This window comes from Zophobas morio, unplaced genomic scaffold (assembly GCF_036711695.1).
Source record: "Zophobas morio isolate AGI-343-1 ecotype UQ-CSIRO unplaced genomic scaffold, CSIRO_AGI_Zmor_V1 ptg000026l, whole genome shotgun sequence".
NCBI lineage: Eukaryota > Metazoa > Arthropoda > Insecta > Coleoptera > Tenebrionidae > Zophobas > Zophobas morio.
Genome location: NW_026972131.1, coordinates 10,869,208 through 10,891,540, shown reverse-complemented (window position 1 = coordinate 10,891,540; position 22,333 = coordinate 10,869,208). Strand labels below are relative to the sequence as shown.

The 22,333-nt window shown below is 31.4% G+C and overlaps 2 protein-coding genes across 4 annotated transcripts in view; one reads left to right on the top strand and one right to left on the bottom strand.

Annotated features, from left to right (window-relative positions):
* LOC135135989 (uncharacterized protein) overlaps positions 1–22,333 on the top strand; it is a 232,137-nt gene that overhangs the window by 44,736 nt on the left and 165,068 nt on the right. The window lies entirely within an intron of this gene.
* Positions 437–6,512, bottom strand: LOC135136062 (uncharacterized). The gene is made up of 3 exons (XM_064065188.1): positions 5,522–6,512; positions 2,959–4,109; positions 437–499 (listed from the first exon to the last, which is right to left on the bottom strand). Exons 1-3 carry the CDS (start codon positions 6,510–6,512, stop codon positions 437–439), a joined length of 2,205 nt encoding a protein of 734 aa, XP_063921258.1.

The following is a 22,333-nucleotide window of genomic DNA, read 5'->3' as shown; positions in this document are numbered from 1 at the left end:
CATGAAATCGGATATTTCACAACAAAATGTGCGTTTTTTCGAAATTAACTTGATTTCCGGATCTACTGTTCTGAGTAGATTTAACTCCAAATTTAAATTACCGCATATAAATGAATTTTTCTCCATTATTTCCGAAAATACAAAAAACAATATTGTGGGTCGACCCAGGGACGCACGGATGGAGTTTCAACTCTTCGTTGTCAATTTATATCAATTAAACACGTATACGTGGCAAACTCATTAATTTTCTCTTAAAAAATAATAAAAACCAAACATATGTTGCATTTGCATTTTTTGACAAAATGATGATTAATGATGATGATTGGGTTAATTAAAGTAAATATCTATGTATTGTCAATTGTTGTTTATTATAAAATATACTTTTTTTATTTATTTATCATATAGAATTATCTAATTATTATAATATAGCGCGGCATTATATGCCTATGTTCAGACCAGTGTGGGTGTCGGTGTCGGTGTCGGTGTCGAACTCGACATCCTATTCTAATACGAAAAGAAAAGAGTTAAAACTCCAAAAATCATCACAAATTTGTGTTCTTGAGAAAATTTCCGATGAAGGACCAGTTTATCGAAATTTAAGGTTTCCGGAAAATGGTGGATGCGCCGGGATAAGAATTTAAAACATTTTTAATTTAAAATATCTAACTGGGTAAAATTATAAATATACCTCTATATTCGGACAAAATAACACAACAAACATGACATATTTTTCGATCTAGATTTGGTAAAATTTAAATTATTGCATATAAAGTCAATTTTCTCGGTTATTTCGACCGATATAGGGGAAATGAGTCCAGGATATCACACTAACGAAATTACTCCGACTTTTTGTTTATCAAACTTTGCTTCATGCCCTGCTGAAGCCATGTGTAGAAATGGATCTGCTGAAGAGAATTCTCCCGGGGAAAAACTTATTCCCACATTTGAACTGGAAACCACGAATTAATCTTCCACTGTTTGCGGTGCGAAACCAGCAGACCGCAATATTACACCATGTTATAATGCAACATTTAAACCCATAATTATTGTTGCATGCTACGTGGATATTGCTGCATCAAACGCGAGAAAACTTTCAATTAACTACGTAAAACACACAACCCAATAATTTCCAGCGAATAATGACGGAGACGTCTGCGTAAATATTTTCTTCACAAAGCTCAGCCATCAAACAAACGACGTTTTTTATTCAGCAACTGTGTAAAATATCCAAGCAGCCATAACAAAATCGTAAAAGTAATCTTTCCAAGTAGGTGATTTATAGTAAATGATCTTGAACGTGAGACCTAAGAAAAAATTCAAATTTAGATTGATTTCAGTTTTTATGGCTGTAATCAATTTATCCGTTTGAGAAGAAATAAGGGACGTTCTTTTCAAACTACCCCACTTTGTATTTTTCGCATTTTTGGAATATTGACGGTTTAAAACTTTACTGGATTTATCGAGCAAATATCGGAAGTAAATGCTCCAGTCGGAATAAATGAGCCTCAGTTCGGCTGTTTCAAGATATTTACGACACAGGTCACCGCTGCAGCCGTTCGGTTTATTGTTGACGGATGTTTCGCGTTAATAGATGTTTAAAAAAGTAACATAATGAATCAAAGTGGTTTATTTCGTGCTGGTTGCTGCGTTGCTGAGCTAGCGACCGCGGTATTGCTCCTAGTGTGTTTCTCTCAAGATTCTCTGGCGTCGGCTTATTTTTTGCGAGGTGTAAACCATGGGCGATCAGCTCCTCATATATATTTTTTATTAAGTGGATCAATATTGCGAATCCCTTTTGGGCGCGTAACGATATTGACCGTGTTTGCCCTTTGAATCGAGATTGGGTCTTGGACTTGGGTCTTTTGCGTGGTGAGCCGCATCGAGAAGAGATCGTGATTTGCAGGAACGCCAACCTGATTAGACCCAGTGACGCCGCCACCGCAGTTTACGGCTCCAGGAAACGGTCGTTACATTCAAACTGTCACATTCACTATCCCCTCGTAAACTAGCTTATCAGTGCTTCTGCATCTTACTTTATTATTGCGATGAGCCGGCTTATTATATGGCGGATTCCTGTTGGGCCTTCTTAATCATCTTGTCACAGCCATACAATAACGAAATAATTAAATTACTCCGCGGTAACGAGTTTTAACTGAAGTTATTTTTTCTTAAATAAATAAATAAATAAATAAATAAAGTTTATTGCCCAACAGAACTACACATTCCAGTTACAGGACAATTATAAAGAATATAAAAACAATGACAACAATTCAGAATCAAAGAAAATAACAAATTAATAAATTAAATGCATAAATAATCAAAGATCTCAATATAATGAAACATAAGAACAGTAACTTAACTTAAATAAAATTAAAATAGAAATAAATGAATGAATGAATAAATTAAAGCCGAAATAAATACCTACATTTATCTGCAATATCAAAAATCAAACACACAATCTGTAAATCTAGGCATATACATCAAGAAATAAATAACTTAAATTAAAATACAACAGTATGAAAACCATATCTGAAAGTAAAGTGTAAACTACTTAAGCTTAATTCTAACAGTGTCTTTTATAGACTTAAGGCTAGTGTTAAAAATGTCAAAATCGGAATTCATTTCTATTTCTTTTAAAAAATAGCTTATTAGATATATCGGTGCTTTTCTCCCAAAATTAGTTCTAGCAATGCTAGTGTATAATGTTACAGAATGCCTGCTGCTAGTTCTAGGTACCAGAAAGGACAAAGAATTAGTTAAGGCCCTGCAATCAATTTGATTATTTAATAATTTATATAAAAAGACGATAACGCCAGTAACACGTCTACAAAATAATGAACTCATATCAAATTTTTCTAGTAGAGCTGTTTGCGGATAATTTCTCGTTGGCCATGTTTTCTGTTCCTTAAAATAGAGGTACTTTAAAAATCTGCGCTGTATGTTCTCAAGGCATACTACTTGATAGTTGTAATAAGGAAACCAAGCTAACGCACAGTATTCTAATTTAGAGCGCACCAAAGCATAGAACAAAGTTTTCAAAGCTTGAATGCTAGTGAAATCTTTGCAGTTTCTAATAAGGAACCCTAGTGATCTTTTAGCTTGTGAAGTAATGCTCTCCACATGTTCTGCAAAACTGAACTTATTATCATACAAAACACCTAAATCCAAAATGGAAGAGCATTTCTGTAAGCTGTGATGATTGATTTTGTAATCAAACTCGCATACATTAAGCTTGTGTGTGAACGAAATAATAAAGGATTTATTCTCATTTAAAGGTAAAAAGTTGAGCAATGACCAAGAAACCAAATTATTTATGTCTTTTTGAAGAAGCAAGGAGTCACTATTACCACTAATTTCACGGTATATTTTAATATCATCTGCGAAAATGAGAACTTTTGAGTAGCGAATACAATCTAGCACATCGTTAATAAATAATGTGAATAGCAAAGGACCAAGAGTGGAGCCCTGCGGCACTCCAGCAGCTGTGATGTAACTGTTGGACTTAAATCCATTTACTACCACAAAATTGTTGCGCTTAGTCAAATAAGATTCAAAAAGATTTGTGAGAGAATTAGAGAAACCAATATTCGACAGCTTTCTTAATAAGAGCTGGTGGTTGACTCTGTCAAAGGCCTTTGAAAAATCACCATACATCACGTCCAATTGACCTCTGTTATCCAAAGCCTGAGATATATCTTGGGAATAGCAAGTTAAATTCGTTAAAGTGGATCTGCCCATGGTAAACCCATGTTGGCCCTCATTTACTAACAACTTAGTTTGGAAGGAGATCTGATTAAAAAGAATACGTTCAAATATTTTTGAAAAATTGCACAGCAACGAAATAGGTCTATAATTGCTCACTGCTGAAACATCACCACTCTTGAAAATGGGCACAATCTTGGCGGTTTTCCACTTATCCGGAAAGCATGAAGTTTTTAAAATTATATTAAAGATATGCATTAGGGGCTTAACGAAAACATTAGAACAGTCTTTAACCAGAAAACTGGGAACTTGATCATCTCCAGCAACTTGACTATCCTTAAGTAATTTTATTGCCCTGCTTACATCATCTTCAGAAATAACCACATTAATGCAACTATTACTAATACCTGTAAGCTGACTTGAATGAGCAAAACTATTCAATGAAGGATTATGAAAAGACGAAGAAAAGAATTTAGCAAAGCAATTAACAATATCAGCTGGGTTATCATGAAAATTATGGTTAAGGTGAACTTTATTGGGAATATTGGAGCGCCCCTTTTTTTCTTTGATATACGACCAGAAGTATTTAGGATCACGCAGTAAAGCATGCTGAACATTTTTAATGTAGTTATTAAAATCCCGACGCAAGAGTTGTTTAACAATACGACGTAAAGAACTGAAGTGATTTCGAAGATGACAGGAAGGCTTTCGTTTGATTTCTCTAAACACTTTATGCTTCAGAATGATTTGTTGTCTAAGTTCAGTAGTATACCAACTCGGGAAACTGAATTTGGAACATTTAAACAATGGTACATGTTTATCAAACAATGAGTACAATATTCTGTATAACGTCTCACAGGCACTATTCACATTAGTGGACTCATACAGGACATCCCAATTAGTGGTTAATAGACCATTATATAAAGAAACATAGTCCGCCTTTTTAAAGTTATAAGTTTTTACATCTGTACACATAGACAAATTTTCGTAGGTACCAGTTTTTAAAACCAAATTAATATTAAGCGCAGGATGGTGTCGATCTTCTGGCACAATAGGACAGGTGTCCTGTTCAACCAAACATTTGCCGTAATTGGTAAAAACTAAGTCCAGTAATACCTTATTACAGTTACGAATATTGTTATACTGTGTAAGGTTCAAAAAAGACATCATATTAAATACTAAATTAGATTTTGAATCCTTTACATTATTCGAAAAAGTAGGAGCATTGAAGTCACCAATTATAAGAATATTATCTAATTCAACAGCAATATTTTCAAAACATTCTAAAAATAATTCATATTCTTGAATGGACACATCCGGAGGAATATATATCACAAAAATAAATAAAGAACTACGTCCACAACATAACTTACAAGCAACTATATCAATAAGATGAAAAGCGTCGAAAACTGATAAATCAACACTCGACACAGGAAATTTGTCACTAACTGCTAAGACCACCCCTCCACCTCTTTGCCGATTACTACATGTAAAATTACGATCGGCACGAAACACACAATAACTAGATGGCATAAATTCACAATTACTGATTGATGAGTCAAGCCATGACTCAGTTAAACAAATGACATCATAATCCGAAACATTTAAACAAAAAAATACCTCATTAACTCTCGACCTAATGCTGCGAACATTTTGGTAATAAATAGGTAGATAATCATTACCACAACTGTTGGGCCGGTTTAGTTTAAAGTAACATTCGTCGCTCTCTTCATGATGGAGTTTCTTCAAATTAACTCCGTCCCTGCATTTTTTCCTAAAAAATTCTTCTTTGGAAAATTAAACCGTCTTACACACACACCTTGTGGCCAAAAATCTTCACGTAATAAATTGTCCTTCAGACTAAAGTTTACACCAACTTTAAAGGCATCATATGTTCCCTGCAGCTTAAGATTTTCGACTATGACCTCATCAGTGGACAACTTTTTGGTTATATAAGCTTTGACACTACTAGTCTCAATGTTTTTAACAACTTTTCCGACGTAGAACCATGCTCTTTTAACGTAAGTAGAACGAAATTCACCATCATCTTCTTGCTTCGAAGTTCCAGTTATAGTGGGTACTTGTTTTCTACGATTGCTTCGATTTCTTCTTAGTTCCATCCACGGATTTTCCACTTTGTCATGAAAATTTATTTCGTCGTCCCTACTCACACGAAATTCATCTGTTTGTTTATTGGTAACAGTAGTTGACTCCTTTTTTTGAATTTTCTTTCCACGATTTCTTGCGCTGTTCTTGTTATCGTTATCGGTGCTTCTCTCACCTTCAGTGAAAGGTTTATTCAAGTTCACATCAACTTTATCACGAAAATTCGGAAAATGTAATGACTGACTTGGCTTATCAATTGATTGTGTAACGACTGACGACCATTTAGGAACTGTAGATTTTATTTCTTGAGAAGAAAAGAGCTTTGGAGCAAGACTGGGGTTACTTTGTGTCATTAATTTAATCAAGTCCACATTAGTTTCTTTTAAATCTCGAACTTCCATACGCAACAACTCAATTTCATGCATTAAGGGCCGAGTTACCTTTTGGATAATCTTTTCAATATCTTCATGGGAAAATTCAAATATTTGCGACTTGTTACTTGCATTATCCACACTTTCACCATTATCGCAACAGATTATTTGCGCATCACCTAGGTACTGCACATTTTTTAATAATTTCACACAGCTGGGATGACTGAGCGAATTGCACTTAACACATTTAAGCCCTGTCACGGGTATAATTTTACATTTCTTACACGCATCCCCAGAGGGATTGTTGGAAACGTCCGCACTCTCCGGACGCATAGCGATATAGTGTTTTTCGTTATTAAGTGAGGATTTATACACGCTGACTTGGTTAAAGCCGGATTCGTTTTTCTTTTATTACTTTTTTCCCCTTTTAACGAATGTGTTTTGAATAAAGGACCTCTTACACCGGGTTAGTTTGAAAGAAAACCCCGGTCGTGATGGGAATATTTATTTCGTAAAATATGGTGCATTAGCTTTGTTGTTGTTTGTTATAGCTAATACAATGCATACGAGGAGAAGGCACGCCGCCACCACGGAATTCTAAAAATGCTCCCTGGAAACACGAACAGATGGCTAAGAGTAAACTTATCTCTTCAACAACACAAAATTATGCTATTCCCTTGCAAACCTCCTTCGAATTCTGAAGATTTTTGGATGTTTCTTTGTAATTTTCAGCTTCATAAATTTTGTTTTTTCGATACAATTTTCAAATATTTAATTATATTAACAGTGATTTATTTATAAAATGCGTTGAAGTTTTCGAAATTTAAAAAGTAAATTTAATGAAGCCATTTTTAATGTAAAAATTTTCAAAAAATGTTTTTGAAATTAAAAACTTTTTGATAAATATTTGTTAGTAATTTGAAGGTTTTTGAATTTTTAGAACCATTGACATGTTCCGTAACAAAAAGAATAACAAAGGATAAATACATTTCGAATAAATTTCAAAAATTTAAAAAGTGGATTTTTATGAAGCCATTTTTTTGTGTTCATAGTTTTTTCATTTTTAAAAATTTTCAAAAGTGTCGTTTTGAAATTTTTAAGTTCTTGATACTTGATTTTAAGGTTTTTCAAAATTTTGGGTTTCTTTTAGTATAAATTTTGATTTACTAGATTTTAATTTGGAACCATTTCTGAGATTCTCTTTTCTAAATTTTCTAAATTTCACCTAAAATTGTTCAGTTTTTAAACCGCATTTTGACAAATATTCACATTTACTAAAGTAAAAAGAATAAAAATAACTAAATTTTAAATAAATTTCACAAAATTTTTTTAGAAACTATTGTTTTGAAATTTTAAAATTTTTAATATTTCTTATTCATTTTTGAAAATTTGCGATTCTGGAGAAGTTAGAGTCATAGAGCTCGAAATAAGCAAGAAAATGTATGTAGTAAAGTTTCGAAAATGGTCAAAAATAGTCCAAAATTTGAAGAAGGAAATATTAAAAAAATCTCAATTTTTGAAAAAGTTGTCCAACAATTCTCAAAAAATTCAGAGATGTAAATCTCGACGTGCCATATTTGCTAAGACAAGACTGATTTTGGCAAATGACGTACCATAAAAAAAATAAAGGGCGGGTGGGCGGGGCTAGTATTTGCTAAGATAAGACTGAAAAATGTTAAGGGTATTTACTAAAATGAAGAAGGGGTGGATGGGAGGGTCTAATGCTTGCTTATAAGACTTTGCTGAAAAAAGTTAAACTTATTATACTTTGCATTTTTTAAGCCTAGTTCGCCACTTGACACAGTAAAATTCAGTCATCATCTAATAAAAAAGAAAACAATAAAATTCAAAAGCGGTGGTGGGTGGAATTAGTTTTACGTAACAAAAAGAATAACAAAGGATAAATACATTTCGAATAAATTTCAAAAATTTAAAAAGTGGATTTTTATGAAGCCATTTTTTTGTGTTCATAGTTTTTTCATTTTTAAAAATTTTCAAAGTGTCGTTTTAAAATTTTTAAGTTCTTGATACTTGATTTTAAGGTTTTTCAAAATTTTTGGTTTCTTTTAGTATAAATTTTGATTTACTAGATTTTAATTTGGAACCACTTCTGAGATTCTCTTTTCTAAATTTTCTAAATTTCACTTAAAATTGTTCAGTTTTTAAACCGCATTTTGACAAATATTCACATATACTAAAGTAAAAAGAACAAAAATAACTAAATTTTAAATAAATTTCACAAAAATCTTTTAGAAACTATTGTTTTGAAATTTTAAAATTTTTAATATTTCTTATTCATTTTTGAAAATTTGCGATTCTGGAGAAGTTAGAGTTCCAGAGCTCGAAATAAGCAAGAAAATGTATGTTAAAGTTTCGAAAATGGTCAAAAATAGTCCAAAATTTGAAGAAGAAAATATTCAAAAAAATCTCAATTTTTGAAAAAGTTGACCAACAATTCTCAAAAAATTAAGAAATGTAGATCTCGACGTGCCATATTTGCTAAGACAAGACTGATTTTGGCAAATGACGTACCATAAAAAAAATAAGGGGCGGGTGGGCGGGGCTAGTATTTGCTAAGATAAGACTGAACAATGTTAAGGGTATTTACTAGAATGAAGAAGGGGTGGGTGGGAGGGTCTAATGCTTGCTTATAAAACTTTGCTGAAAAAAGTTAAACTTATTATACTTTGCATTTTTTAAACCTAGTTCGCCACTTGACACAGTAAAATTCAGTCATCATCTAATAAAAAAGAAAACAATAAAATTCAAAAGCGGTGGTGGGTGGAATTAGTTTTACGTAACAAAAAGAATAACAAAGGATAAATACATTTCGAATAAATTTCAAAAATTTAAAAAGTGGATTTTTATGAAGCCATTTTTTTGTGTTCATTGTTTTTTCATTTTTAAAAATTTTCAAAAAGTGTTGTTTTGAAATTTTTAAGTTCTTGATACTTGATTTTAAGTTTTTTCAAAATTTTGGGTTTCTTTTAGTATAAATTTTGATTTACTAGATTTTAATTTGGAACCACTTCTGAGATTCTCTTTTCTAAATTTTCTAAATTTCACCTAAAATTGTTCAGTTTGTAAACCGCATTTTGACAAATATTCACATATACTAAAGTAAAAAGAACAAAAATAACTAAATTTTAAATAAATTTCACAAAAATTTTTTAGAAACTATGGTTTTGAAGTTTTAAAATTTTTAATATTTCTTATTCATTTTTGAAAATTTGCGATTCTGGAGAAGTTAGAGTTCTAGAGCTCGAAATAAGCAAGAAAATGTATGTAGTAAAGTTTCGAAAATGGTCAAAAATAGTCCAAAATTTGAAGAAGGAAATATTAAAAAAATCCCAATTTTTGAAAAAGTTGTCCAACAATTCTCAAAAAATTCAGAGATGTAGATCTCGACGTGCCATATTTGCTAAGACAAGACTGATTTTGGCAAATGACGTACCATAAAAAAAATAATGGGCGGGTGGGCGGGGTTAGTATATGCTAGGATAAGACTGAACAATGTTAAGGGTATTTAATAGAATGAAGAAGGGGTGGGTGGGAGGGTCTAATGCTTGCTTATAAAACTTTGCTGAAAAAAGTTAAACTTATTATACTTTGCATTTTTTAAGCCTAGTTCGCCACTTGACACAGTAAAATTCAGTCATCATCTAATAAAAAAGAAAACAATAAAATTCAAAAGCGGTGGTGGGTGGAATTAGTTTTACGTAACAAAAAGAATAACAAAGGATAAATAGATTTCGAATAAATTTCAAAAATTTAAAAAGTGGATTTTTATGAAGCCATTTTTTTGTGTTCATAGTTTTTCATTTTTAAAAATTTTCAAAAAGTGTCGTTTTGAAATGTTTAAGTTCTTGATACTTGATTTTAAGGTTTTTCAAAATTTTGGGTTTCTTTTAGTATAAATTTTGATTTAATAGATTTTAATTTGGAACCACTTCTGAGATTCTCTTTTCTAAATTTTCTAAATTTCACCTAAAATTGTTCAGTTTTTAAACCGCATTTTGACAAATATTCACATACACTAAAGTAAAAAGAACAAAAACAACTAAATTTTAAATAAATTTCACAAAAATCTTTTAGAAACTATTGTTTTGAAATTTCAAAACCTTTGATATTTCTTATTCATTTTTGAAAATTTGCGATTCTGGAGAAGTTAGAGTTCTAGAGCTCCAAATAAGCAAGAAAATGTATGTAGTAAAGTTTCGAAAATGGTCAAAAATAGTCCAAAATTTGAAGAAGGAAATATTCAAAAAATCCCAATTTTTGAAAAAGTTGTCCAACAATTCTCAAAAAATTCAGAGATGTAGATCTCGACGTGCCATATTTGCTAAGACAAGACTGATTTTGGCAAATGACGTACCATAAAAAAAATAATGGGCGGGTGGGCGGGGTTAGTATATGCTAGGATAAGACTGAACAATGTTAAGGGTATTTACTAGAATGAAGAAGGGGTGGGTGGGAGGGTCTAATGCTTGCTTATAAGACTTTGCTGAAAAAAGTTAAACTTATTATACTTTGCATTTTTTAAGCCTAGTTCGCCACTTGTCACAGTAAAATTCAGTCATCACCTAATAAAAAAGAAAACAATAAAATTCAAAAGTGGTGGTGGGTGGAATTAGTTTTACGTAACAAAAAGAATAACAAAGAATAAATACATTTCGAATAAGTTTCAAAAATTTAAAAAGTGGATTTATATGAAGCGATTTTTTGTGTTCATAGTTTTTTCATTTTTAAAAATTTTCAAAAAGTGTCGTTTTGAAATTTTTAATTTCTTGATACTTGATATTAAGGTTTTTCAAAATTTTGGGTTTCTTTTAGTATAAATTTTGATTTACTAGATTTTAATTTGGAACCACTTCTGAGATTCTCTTTTCTAAATTTTCTAAATTTCACCTAAAATTGTTCAGTTTTTAAACCGCATTTTGACAAATATTCACATATACTAAAGTAAAAAGAACAAAAATAACTAAATTTTAAATCAATTTCACAAAAATTTTTTAGAAACTATTGTTTTGAAATTTTAAAATTTTTAATATTTTTTATTCATTTCTGAAAATTGGTGATTCTGGAGAAGTTAGAGTTCTAGAGCTCGAAATAAGCAAGAAAATGTATGTAGTAAAGTTTCGAAAATGGTCAAAAATAGTCCAAAATTTGAAGAAGGAAATATTCAAAAAATCTCAATTTTTGAAAAAGTTGTCCAACAATTCTCAAAAAATTCAGAGATGTAGATCTCGACGTGCCATATTTGCTAAGACAAGACTGATTTTGGCAAATGACGTCCCATAAAAAAATAAGGGGCGGGTGGGCGGGGCTAGTATATGCTAAGATAAGACTGAAAAATGTTAAGGGTATTTACTAGAATGAAGAAGGGGTGGGTGGGAGGGTCTAATGCTTGCTTATAAGACTTTGCTGAAAAAAGTTAAACTTATTATATTTTGCATTTTTTAAGCCTAGTTCGCCACTTGACACAGTAAAATTCAGTCATCATCTAATAAAAAAGAAAACAATAAAATTCAAAAGCGGTGGTGGGTGGAATTAGTTTTACGTAACAAAAAGAATAACAAAGGATAAATACATTTCGAATAAATTTCAAAAATTTAAAAAGTGGATTTTTATGAAGCCATTTTTTTGTGTTCATTGTTTTTTCATTTTTAAAAATTTTCAAAAAGTGTTGTTTTGAAATTTTTAAGTTCTTGATACTTGATTTTAAGTTTTTTCAAAATTTTGGGTTTCTTTTAGTATAAATTTTGATTTACTAGATTTTAATTTGGAACCACTTCTGAGATTCTCTTTTCTAAATTTTCTAAATTTCACCTAAAATTGTTCAGTTTGTAAACCGCATTTTGACAAATATTCACATATACTAAAGTAAAAAGAACAAAAATAACTAAATTTTAAATAAATTTCACAAAAATTTTTTAGAAACTATGGTTTTGAAGTTTTAAAATTTTTAATATTTCTTATTCATTTTTGAAAATTTGCGATTCTGGAGAAGTTAGAGTTCTAGAGCTCGAAATAAGCAAGAAAATGTATGTAGTAAAGTTTCGAAAATGGTCAAAAATAGTCCAAAATTTGAAGAAGGAAATATTCAAAAAATCCCAATTTTTGAAAAAGTTGTCCAACAATTCTCAAAAAATTCAGAGATGTAGATCTCGACGTGCCATATTTGCTAAGACAAGACTGATTTTGGCAAATGACGTACCATAAAAAAAATAATGGGCGGGTGGGCGGGGTTAGTATATGCTAGGATAAGACTGAACAATGTTAAGGGTATTTAATAGAATGAAGAAGGGGTGGGTGGGAGGGTCTAATGCTTGCTTATAAAACTTTGCTGAAAAAAGTTAAACTTATTATACTTTGCATTTTTTAAGCCTAGTTCGCCACTTGACACAGTAAAATTCAGTCATCATCTAATAAAAAAGAAAACAATAAAATTCAAAAGCGGTGGTGGGTGGAATTAGTTTTACGTAACAAAAAGAATAACAAAGGATAAATAGATTTCGAATAAATTTCAAAAATTTAAAAAGTGGATTTTTATGAAGCCATTTTTTTGTGTTCATAGTTTTTCATTTTTAAAAATTTTCAAAAAGTGTCGTTTTGAAATGTTTAAGTTCTTGATACTTGATTTTAAGGTTTTTCAAAATTTTGGGTTTCTTTTAGTATAAATTTTGATTTAATAGATTTTAATTTGGAACCACTTCTGAGATTCTCTTTTCTAAATTTTCTAAATTTCACCTAAAATTGTTCAGTTTTTAAACCGCATTTTGACAAATATTCACATACACTAAAGTAAAAAGAACAAAAACAACTAAATTTTAAATAAATTTCACAAAAATCTTTTAGAAACTATTGTTTTGAAATTTCAAAACCTTTGATATTTCTTATTCATTTTTGAAAATTTGCGATTCTGGAGAAGTTAGAGTTCTAGAGCTCCAAATAAGCAAGAAAATGTATGTAGTAAAGTTTCGAAAATGGTCAAAAATAGTCCAAAATTTGAAGAAGGAAATATTCAAAAAATCCCAATTTTTGAAAAAGTTGTCCAACAATTCTCAAAAAATTCAGAGATGTAGATCTCGACGTGCCATATTTGCTAAGACAAGACTGATTTTGGCAAATGACGTACCATAAAAAAAATAATGGGCGGGTGGGCGGGGTTAGTATATGCTAGGATAAGACTGAACAATGTTAAGGGTATTTAATAGAATGAAGAAGGGGTGGGTGGGAGGGTCTAATGCTTGCTTATAAAACTTTGCTGAAAAAAGTTAAACTTATTATACTTTGCATTTTTTAAGCCTAGTTCGCCACTTGACACAGTAAAATTCAGTCATCATCTAATAAAAAAGAAAACAATAAAATTCAAAAGCGGTGGTGGGTGGAATTAGTTTTACGTAACAAAAAGAATAACAAAGGATAAATAGATTTCGAATAAATTTCAAAAATTTAAAAAGTGGATTTTTATGAAGCCATTTTTTTGTGTTCATAGTTTTTCATTTTTAAAAATTTTCAAAAAGTGTCGTTTTGAAATGTTTAAGTTCTTGATACTTGATTTTAAGGTTTTTCAAAATTTTGGGTTTCTTTTAGTATAAATTTTGATTTAATAGATTTTAATTTGGAACCACTTCTGAGATTCTCTTTTCTAAATTTTCTAAATTTCACCTAAAATTGTTCAGTTTTTAAACCGCATTTTGACAAATATTCACATACACTAAAGTAAAAAGAACAAAAACAACTAAATTTTAAATAAATTTCACAATAATCTTTTAGAAACTATTGTTTTGAAATTTTAAAATTTTTAATATTTCTTATTCATTTTTGAAAATTTGCGATTCTGGAGAAGTTAGAGTTATAGAGCTCGAAATAAGCAAGAAAATGTATGTAGTAAAGTTTCGAAAATGGTCAAAAATAGTCCAAAATTTGAAGAAGGAAATATTCAAAAATTCTCAATTTTTGAAAAAGTTGTCCAACAATTCTCAAAAAATTAAAAAATGTAGATCTCGACGTGCCATATTTGCTAAGATAAGACTGATTTTGGCAAATGACGTACTATAAAAAAATAAAGGGCGGGTGGGCGGGGCTAGTGTATGCTAAGATAAGACTGAACAATGTTAAGGGTATTTACTGGAATGAAGAAGGGGTGGGTGGGAGGGTCTAATGCTTGCTTATAAGATTTTGCTGAAAAAAGTTAAACTTATTATACTTTGCATTTTTTAAGCCTAGTTCGCCACTTGACACAGTAAAATTCAGTCATCATCTAATAAAAAAGAAAACAATAAAATTCAAAAGCGGTGGTGGGTGGAATTAGTTTTACGTAACAAAAATAATAACAAAGGATAAATACATTTCGAATAAATTTCAAAAATTTAAAAAGTCGGTTTTTATGAAACCATTGTTTTGTGTTCATAGTTTTTTCATTTTTAAAAATTTTCAAAAGTGTCGTTTTGAAATTTTTAATTTCTTGATACTTGATTTTAAGGTTTTTCAAAATTTTGCGTTTCTTTTAGTATAAATTTTGATTTACTAGATTTTAATTTGGAACCACTTCTGAGATTCTCTTTTCTAAATTTTCTAAATTTCACCTAAAATTGTTCAGTTTTTAAACCGCATTTTGACAAATATTCACATATACTAATGTAAAAAGAACAAAAATAACTAAATTTTAAATTAATTTCACAAACATTTTTTAGAAACTATTGCTTTGAAATTTTAAAATTTTTAATATTTCTTATTCATTTTTGAAAATTTGCGATTCTGGAGAAGTTAGAGTTCTAGAGCTCGAAATAAACAAGAAAATTATGTAGTAAAGTTTCGAAAATGGTTAAAAATAGTCCAAAATTTGAACAAGGAAATATTCAAAAAATCTCCACTTTTGAAAAAGTTGTCCAACAATTCTCAAAAAATTCAGAGATGTAGATCTCGACGTGCCATATTTGCTAAAACAAGACTGATTTTGGCAAATGACGTACCATAAAAAAAATAAAGGGCGGGTGGGCGGGGCTAGTATATGCTAAAATAAGACTGAACAATGTTAAGGGTATTTACTAGAATGAAGAAGGGGTGGGTGGGAGGATCTAATGCTTGCTTATAAGACTTTGCTGAAAAAAGTTAAACTTCTTATACTTTGTATTTTTTAAGCCTAGTTCGCCACTTGACACAGTAAAATTCAGTCATCATCTAATGAAAAAGAAAACAATAAAATTCAAAAGCGGTGGTGATTATTTGTTAATATTTTAAGAATTGTTCTAAATTTTCATTTTGTTCGAAAATATCCCAGACTTGAAAAATAGAATTGAATGAATTTTTCTGCCCCACCTGTATGCTCTAAAAAATCGCCAAAATTAGGAAATTATAACAAAGTTTCAGTAGTCGATCACGCTTTGATGACTTGTTAAGATAAGGTATAGTTTTGGAAATTTCATTCTACCCTATAAAATTTTATTTACGGACAGGCCGGCGACAACTTTAAGTTGTAAATATCTGTTGCTATGGTACTACTGGCCGTCTCGTTATTGCCAATAAAATTTTATAGGGTAGAATGAAATTTCCAAAACTATACTTATACGTATTATTGAAACTTATTATTTATCGTTTTTTGTTTTGACTTGAAATTTTTATTTCTTAAATTTTCATAAAATAGTTTTCGTATTCTAGAGGTCATGATGCGTCGAGAAAACACGAACATTTTTAAGAACTCGACCAATCCCAGCCGAGTCTCTCTCAACGTCGGAGCCCCGTTTTTGCGCTCGGTTGCATAGTATCATAAAATCGGTTTTACGTTACCGTTAGTGATTAATTAAATCCCAGCACTACACCGCAACCTAGCCAGAATAACGACATGCCGTAAAATCTTCGACCTTCGACGACTCGCCCACTTTGTGAATCTATATGTTTTTTAACAAGCCCAGACCCGTCCGCGTTTGCGTGTAACAAAGGGCTTTTATCTCCTTTAAACCATTCATTCCACAAGCGGGGACAAAGTCCTAATTGGTAAGTTAAGTAACTCTATGGTTCCTCTCCGCCTCGCATCATAATGAACGAAGTTTGATGATGAAATATTATCATTATTAGAGCATTATCCTCAGCGAAATTTTTTGCTGATTGATTTTAATCAATCAGCTCGAAGACGTCGCATAATTTGAGAACGTGGAGCACTGCCGTCATCAATTACAGCACGTGCAGCTGAAGCGTATATAACACTGTGGTTGTATGTAGAGACACAAACTATTATTCATCACTGCTGTCATTTAGTTCGACATATCCGTTTTGTGATAATTGGCTGTTACATTAATGATGTTCGGGACGCATCTGGGTCCTGCAAAACAAACATCAACAGGACACTGACAATTACGGGGGCAAGAGCGAAACTGATGTGAAAGCACACGATGGATTTTTATGGGTGCTGGTGACTATAAAAATTGCAGCGGTTGGAGTAAATGGGTAATGTTGGTGTTCACACGGTCCGACAAAGCGCATAATGTACGGACAAATATGTACCATAGTTAATGTTTACAAGTTGTTAGTGCGTTGTACCATGATGCTGATGCAAATTTGATTGAGTGCATTTATAATATGTAACTAGATTATGAAGTACATGGGTTTGGTGTTCATTCTCCGGTAATTAATAATGATTCCTTCGTAAGTGCTTTTAGAAAACTAAATTAGAAAAAAATAAGAAAGTTCTAGAATGGGGGAGTACTGAACACGTCCAGATGTTACTGAAAATGATTCATCGTTGTCCCTGAGAAGCCAAATTATTAACAAAAGATTCGATTCATTCTTAAAAAAAAACTGACAAAAGTTTGTGATTACTGAAATCGATTCCATGGATTTCTTTTCTTAAAGCACTTTACCTTCACGGGTACCTCTAGAGATTTATCGTACAATAAAATCGAACAGTTCGTAAACACCGCAGAAATCCAGTTTTAAAAAAATGGTTAGTTGTTTGGTAAGAAATTCCCTCGTTTCTGAAGGATAATCTATTAAACAGGTTAAATTTTTCTGAAGTCGGGTATTTCGGAATTTATTTTGTTTCTTTTTTAAGGTCTGGTTTCTGTTGTGCTAATTTAAGATATGCAATGAAAACAAACGCACGTTCGTTTTTTCAAGTTATTTGACAAACTTTATTTTTTTTTTGGTAATTAATCAGTTTAGTAAATAATAGAAGTGATAAATTTCGTAAAATGTATTCCAATCATTTTGAAACATCTGTATGTGTAATAATATAATTCGGACGAAATTATCCATTTCTTCAAAAATAATCTAATATCTGAACAAAATAACAATATAATGACCAAATTGGTTATAAAGTTTTTTTTCAGAATGATTCGATTAAATTTCTTGAAATTGTCTCAAAAACAAAACACCAGAAGTCCCAAGATCATTTTAATCTTTCCAAAAATAAAACACTTGGGCCCTAAGATTGTTTGATATTCTGCCAAAGATAAAACACAAGGGGCTCAAAATTCTTTCAAATTCTACCAAAAATAAAATACCAGAAACCCTAAGATTCCTTCAGATTCGTTCTAAAACAAAGCTCTAGATAGCTCCAAGATCATTTACATTCTTTCAAAACTAAAACATTTGAGACCTCAAGATTCTTTGAGATTCTTTCTTAAACAAAACACCAGAGGTTCCAACTATCTTCCAAATGTGTGCTAAAAAAACACCAGAGAAATCAAAGACTCTTTCAACTTCTTTCGTAAATAAAACACCAGGGGTCATGAAGATAGATTTTTCGAAAGATGGAACACGGGGGGCTCAAGGTTCTTTCAAATTTTTCCAAAAATAAAATACGCCAAGAGTTCTAAGATTCTTTGGCATTTGTTTCAAAACAAAACAACCACAAACCCCCAAGAGTATGTCAAAAGTGTTCTAAAACACCAGCCAACCACAAGATTCTGTCAAATTTCCACAAAAACAAAACGACAGGCAGGGACCACAACTTGGTTTTAATTTTTCCAAAATTGAAACACCTGAACCCCCAATATTTTTTTAAATTTGTTTTAAAACAAAACACCAGGGTTTCAAGATCACTTTTATTTTTTTTAAATAAAACACCTGGGGGCCCCAACATTCGTCCAAATGTGTTTTAAACCAAAAAGCAGAGTTCCCAAGGACATTTTTATACTTTCAAAACTAGAACACTTAAGGACGACCCAAGATTCTTTTAGATTTTTTCTAAAACACCAGGGGCCCCAACTATTTGTCAAATGCGTTCTAAAATAAAAGACTAGAAAAGTCCAAGACTCTTTCAAATTCTTTTATAACCAAAACACCAGGAGCCACGAAGACAGATTCTTTCAATTTTTTTTTTTAATAAAATACCAGGAGCCTTAAAATCTTTCAGATTTGTTCGAAAACAAAACATCAGAAGCCCCCAAGATTCTTTCAGATGTGTTTTAAAACAAAACACTTGAGGACCCAAGGATTCTTTCAAATCATCCAAAAAATTAGCAGGGTTCCAAAATTCTTTGCAAATGTATTCTAAAACCAAAAACCCGGCACCCAAGATGATTTTTTGAGATTATTTCTAAAATAAAACACTAGAGAAGTCCAAAATTCTTTCAACTTCTTTCGTAAATAAAACACCAGAGGCCACGAAGACAGATTCTTTCAAAGATAAAATAAAAAGGGCTCAAGATTCTTTCAATTTTTTTCCAAAAATAAAATACCAGGAGCCTCAAGATTCTTTGAGATTCTTTTTAAAACAAAACACCAGAAGCCCCAACCATCTTTCAAATGTGTTCTTACATAAAACACCAGAGAAATCCAAGACTCTTTTAACTTCTTTCGTCAGTAAAACACCAGGGGTCACGAAGAATTCGTCCAAAGATAAATTACAATGGGCTCAAGATTCTTTCAAATTTTTCCAAAAATAAAATACCAAGAACCTTAAAATCTTTGAGATTTGTTCGAAAACTAAACACCAGAAGCTCCCATGATTCTTTCAAATGTGTTCTAAAACAAAACACCAGATGACCCAAAAATGCTTTCCAATTATCCAAAAAAAAAAAACACCAGAGATTAAAATTCTTTCAAATGTATTCTAAAACAAAAACCGGAGAACTCAAGATGATTTTTTGAGATTCTTTCTAAAATAAAACACTAGAGAGGTCCAAAACTCTTTCAACTTCTTTCGTAAATAAAACACCAGAGGCCACGAAGACAAATTCTTCCAAAGATAAATTACAGGGGCTCAAGATTCTTTCAATTCTTTCCAAAAATAAAATACCAAGAACCTTAAAATCTTTGAGATTTGTTCGAAAACTAAATACCAGAAACTCTCAAGATTCTTTCAAGAGTGTTCTAAAACAAAACACCAGGAGACCCAAATTTCCTTTCAAAGTATCTCAGAAATGAAATACCAGAGTCCCTAAGACAATTTTTATTTTTTCAAAAATAAGACACCTGGGGCCCTAAGATTCTTCCAGATTTGTTCTAAAACAAAACCCTATAAGGCTCCAAGATAATTTTCATTCTTTCAAAACTGAAACAACTGGAGCCCCAAAATTCTTTAAGATTCTTTCTAAAAAAAACACCTGAAGCCCGAACTATCTTTCAAATGTGTTCAAAAATAAAATACCAGATAAGTCCAATACTCTTTGAATAGCTTTCGTAAATAAAACACCAGGGGCCACGTAGACAAATTCTTCCAAAGATAAATTACAAAGGGCTCAAGATTCGTTAAATTTTTTTCTAAAACTATATACCAAGAACCTTAAAATCTTTGAGATTTGTTCGAAAACTAAACACCAGAAGCTCCCATGATTCTTTCGAATGTGTTCTAAAACAAAACACCAGAGGACCCAAAAATTCTTTCCAATTATCCAAAAAAAAAAAACACCAGAGATTAAAATTCTTTCAAATGTATTCTAAAACAAAAACCAGAGAACTCAAGATGATTTTTTGAGATTCTTTCTAAAATAAAACACTAGAGAGGTCCAAAACTCTTTCAACTTCTTTCGTAAATAAAACACCAGGGGCCACGAAGACAAATTCTTCCAAAGATAATTTACAGGAGCTCAAGATACTTTCAATTCTTTCAAAAATAAAATACCAAGAACCTTAAAATCTTTGAGATTTGTTCGAAAACTGAATACCAGAAACTCTCAAGATTCTTTCAAATGTGTTCTAAAACAAAACACCAGGGGACCCAAATATTCTTTCAAAGTGTCTCAGAAATGAAATACCAGGTTCCCTAAGACAATTTTTATTTTTTCAAAAATAAGACACCTGGGGCCCTAAGATTCTTCCAGATTTGTTCTAAAACAAAACCCTAGAAGACTCCAAAATAATTTTCATTCTTGCAAAACTGAAACAATTGGAGCCCCAAAATTCTTTAAGATTCTTTCTAAAAAAAACACCTGAAGCCCGAACTATCTTTCAAATGTGTTCAAAAATAAAATACCAGAGAAGTCCAATACTCTTTGAATAGCTTTCGTAAATAAAACACCAGGGGCCACGTAGACAAATTCTTCCAAAGATAAATTACAAAGGGCTCAAGATTCGTTAAATTTTTTTCAAAAATTATATATCAAGAAGCTTAAAATCTTTGAGATTTGTTCGAAAACTAAACACTAGAAGCTCCCATGATTCTTTCAAATGTGTTCTAAAACAAAACACCAGAGGACCCAAAAATTCTTTCCAATTATCCAAAAAAAAAAAAAAACACCAGAGATTAAAATTCTTTCAAATGTATTCTAAAACAAAAACCAGAGAACTCAAGATGATTTTTTGAGATTTTTTCTAAAATAAAACAATAGAGAAATCCAAAATTCTTTCAACTTCTTTCGTATATAAAACACCAGAGGCCACGAAGACAGATTCTTCCAAAGATAAATTACAGGGGCTCAAGATTCTTTCAATTTTTTCCAAAAATAAAATACCAGGAGCCTTAAAATCTTTGAGATCTGATCAAAAACAAAATACCAGAAGCCCCCAAGATTCTTTCAAATGTGTTCTAAAACAAAACACCAGGACACAAAGATTATTTCAAATTGTCTCAGAAATAAAACACTAGTGTCCCTAAGATCATTTTTATTTTTTCAAAAATAAGACACCTGGGGCACTAAGATTCTTCCAGATAAGTTCTAAAACAAAACCTTAGAAGGCTCCAAGATCAGTTTCGTTATTCCAAAACTGAAACAGATGGAGCCTCAAGATTCTTTAAGATCCTTTCTAAAAAAAAACACCAGAAGAGCGAACTATTTTTCAAATGTGTTCTAAAGCAAAACACCAGAGAAGTCCAAGACCCTTTCAACATCTTTTGGAAATAAAACACCAGGGGCGACGAAGACAGATTCCTCAAAGGACAGATTAGGAAGGGCTCAAGATTCTTTCAATTTTTTCCAAAAATAAAACACCAAGAGCCTTAAATTCTTTGGGATTTCTTAGAAAACAAAACACCAGAAGCCCCCAAGATTCTTACGAATTTGTTCTAAAACAAAACACCAAAGGGTTCAAAGATTCTTTTAAAATATCGACAAAAAACCAGGGGCCATAACGTCGTTTTAATTTTCCCAAAATTAGAAGATCTAGGGCTCCAAGACTCTTTCAGATTCGTTCTAAAACAAAACCCCAGAAGGCTCTCAGATCATTTTCATTCTTTCGAAACTAGAACAGTTGAGACCTCAAGATTCTTTGTGATTCTTTCTAATAAAAACACCAGAAGCCCAATTATCTTTCAAATGTGTTCTAAAACAAAACACCAGAGAAGTCCAAGACGCTTTCAACTTCTTTTGTAAATAAAACACCAAGGGCGACGAAGACAGATTCTTCAAAGGACAAATTACGAAGGGCTCAAGATTCTTTCAATTTTTTCCAAAAATAAAACACCAAGAGCCTTAACACCTTTGAGATTTGTTCGAAAACAAAACACCAGAAGCCCCCAAGATTCTTACAAATTTGTTCTAAAACAAAACACCAAAGGACGCAAAGATTCTTTCAAATTATCCACAAAAAACCAGGGGCCATAACGTCGTTTTAATTTTCCCAAAATTATAAGATCTGGTTCTCCAAGACTCTTTCAGATTCGTTCTAAAACAAAACCCCAGAAGGCTCTCAGATCATTTTCATTCTTTCGAAACTAAAACAGTTGGGACCTCAAGATTCTTTGTGATTCTTTCTAATAAAAACACCAGAAG